Raw genomic sequence first — 1,707 nt, forward strand, 5'->3', positions numbered from 1 at the left:
CCGGAAAGTAGCAATGGATGGCTTGTGACAATCAAAAGGGAAGTGTTCAGGTTGACCGTGTTGTATTTAGCAGAAGAAGTGATGCAAGGTCTTATAAAAGAAGAGGAAATACTGGGTAACCGTATCTTTCTGTTTGTTCTCTGTTTTTTTGTAATACTGTAATGAAGAAACTTTCGCGGTGGATTAATATTCGCTTCACCCCGAACTTAACTCCACCGCGAACATTTTTCCATGGCGGTAAGAGACAACAATGGATGGTGCTACCGCGAACTTAAACCGCCGCGAAAAGTCCTTTTTCCCGCTACCGTGAAATTAAATCCCCGCAAACTTAAATGCATTTACAGTACTATTCAGATGTAAACAGATGTGCCTTCACAGCTTCAATCCTAGCAAGTTTCAGGCTTCATGTTTGATTGTAATTGTGTTTCCAGTTTTTCACCATGCCACAGGCATGGATGAAATGTAAATTCTTCCCTGACGTTCTTTCTCCTCCTCCTGTGAAATCTTCAAATTGATTCATTTCTCCCTTTTTTTAAAAGACCATTACCCTCCTTTGCTGCAACTTAAAAGCCACTGTGAAATTAAATGCATTTACAGTACAATTTACAGTGTAAGTCCTTTATTCAGTTGTCAAAGTTATACTGGGCCCAGGTCTACATAGTGAGTTGATGACAGGTGATATTCAAATACTTTTCCTTTTTTCTCATATTGAATTACAGGTCTACATGAAGACATTGACATTGATGCCGACCTTGATGATCTCCATGACGACGACATGGATGATGATGACGACGATGATGATGAAGAGTTTCATCACCGTGACGACGATGATCTCCCCAAGAAAGATGATCCAGGTAAGACTGGATTTTGCAGCAATAGTGTCAAAAGATTAGGACCGATCACTACTGCCACCTAGCAAAACTTAACCAAACTGCAGCCTGCACACTCAAGGCACACAAGATGGTATACACAATAATGGCATTACAATTACTCCTTTACCAAGTGATATAGAAAGCTTCTAATGGTCCAGCAGTGGTACCTTATATTCTGGCATACTCTGTCCTCCTTTAGTACTGAACAATGACGTTCGCTAATTTTCAGGGCGGAAAGTTCGTTTTGCGGACGACGGTGGGGGTGATGAGAAGATTCCCCCGGGTATCACCCCGCTCCAGTACAAGATGTTGAAGATGGCCGGTCAGCAGATTCCAAAGAAGGTAAAACTGCGATAAGATGCTGCTCCGTTTTGTGTTCTTTCTTATTTTCAAGTTGTACACTGTGACCCGAAACACTGTAAACCTTGAGTTCTGGACATGCTATGGCCCTAATTTTTGCATAGCTGTTAAGGCAGAGAGTAAGTGGTTTAGGCTTCTGCCCCCTAGCAGCTATTTTTGAACTACAGTAGCCAATTTAGTTTTAAACTTCGAAAGATGATAATTCAAGAAGGGGTTGAGGGATCGTCTTGTTTTTTTGCCATGTAGAAAGCTTATTATGATAAGTGATGCTTGATAATATTATGCTTTGATGGTACTTTTGTAAACCTAAACTGAGGAAATTTTATAGACTTGAATGAGGAAATTTCAAGAAGGGGATGACAGATCGTCATGATTTTATTGATAGATATCTTGACAGATGTTTGGTGTTTGTTCATACGATTGTTCTAAAGCCTAAATCGATGTTGTGATTGATACCAGGGAGAGAAGACGATGA

The 1,707-nt window shown here is 40.4% G+C and overlaps 1 protein-coding gene and 1 long non-coding RNA gene across 2 annotated transcripts in view; both read left to right on the forward strand.

The window, feature by feature from the left end:
- The window catches only part of LOC118429325 (WW domain-binding protein 11-like), a 24,465-nt gene extending 24,075 nt beyond the window's left edge, over positions 1-390 (forward strand). The window contains exon 10 of the mRNA XM_035839806.1: positions 379-390. Coding sequence (XP_035695699.1) covers positions 379-390 — 12 coding nt within the window. The remainder of the gene's footprint in view (positions 1-378) is intronic.
- Positions 391-690: 300 nt separating this feature from the next.
- On the forward strand, positions 691-1,704 carry LOC118429482. Its single transcript, XR_004832730.1, has 3 exons — positions 691-854; positions 1,102-1,214; positions 1,692-1,704. It is a non-coding gene; the product is annotated as an uncharacterized LOC118429482 (long non-coding RNA).
- The last annotated feature ends 3 nt before the right edge of the window (positions 1,705-1,707 follow it).

This window comes from Branchiostoma floridae, chromosome 13, assembly GCF_000003815.2.
Source record: "Branchiostoma floridae strain S238N-H82 chromosome 13, Bfl_VNyyK, whole genome shotgun sequence".
NCBI classification, from domain to species: domain Eukaryota; kingdom Metazoa; phylum Chordata; class Leptocardii; order Amphioxiformes; family Branchiostomatidae; genus Branchiostoma; species Branchiostoma floridae.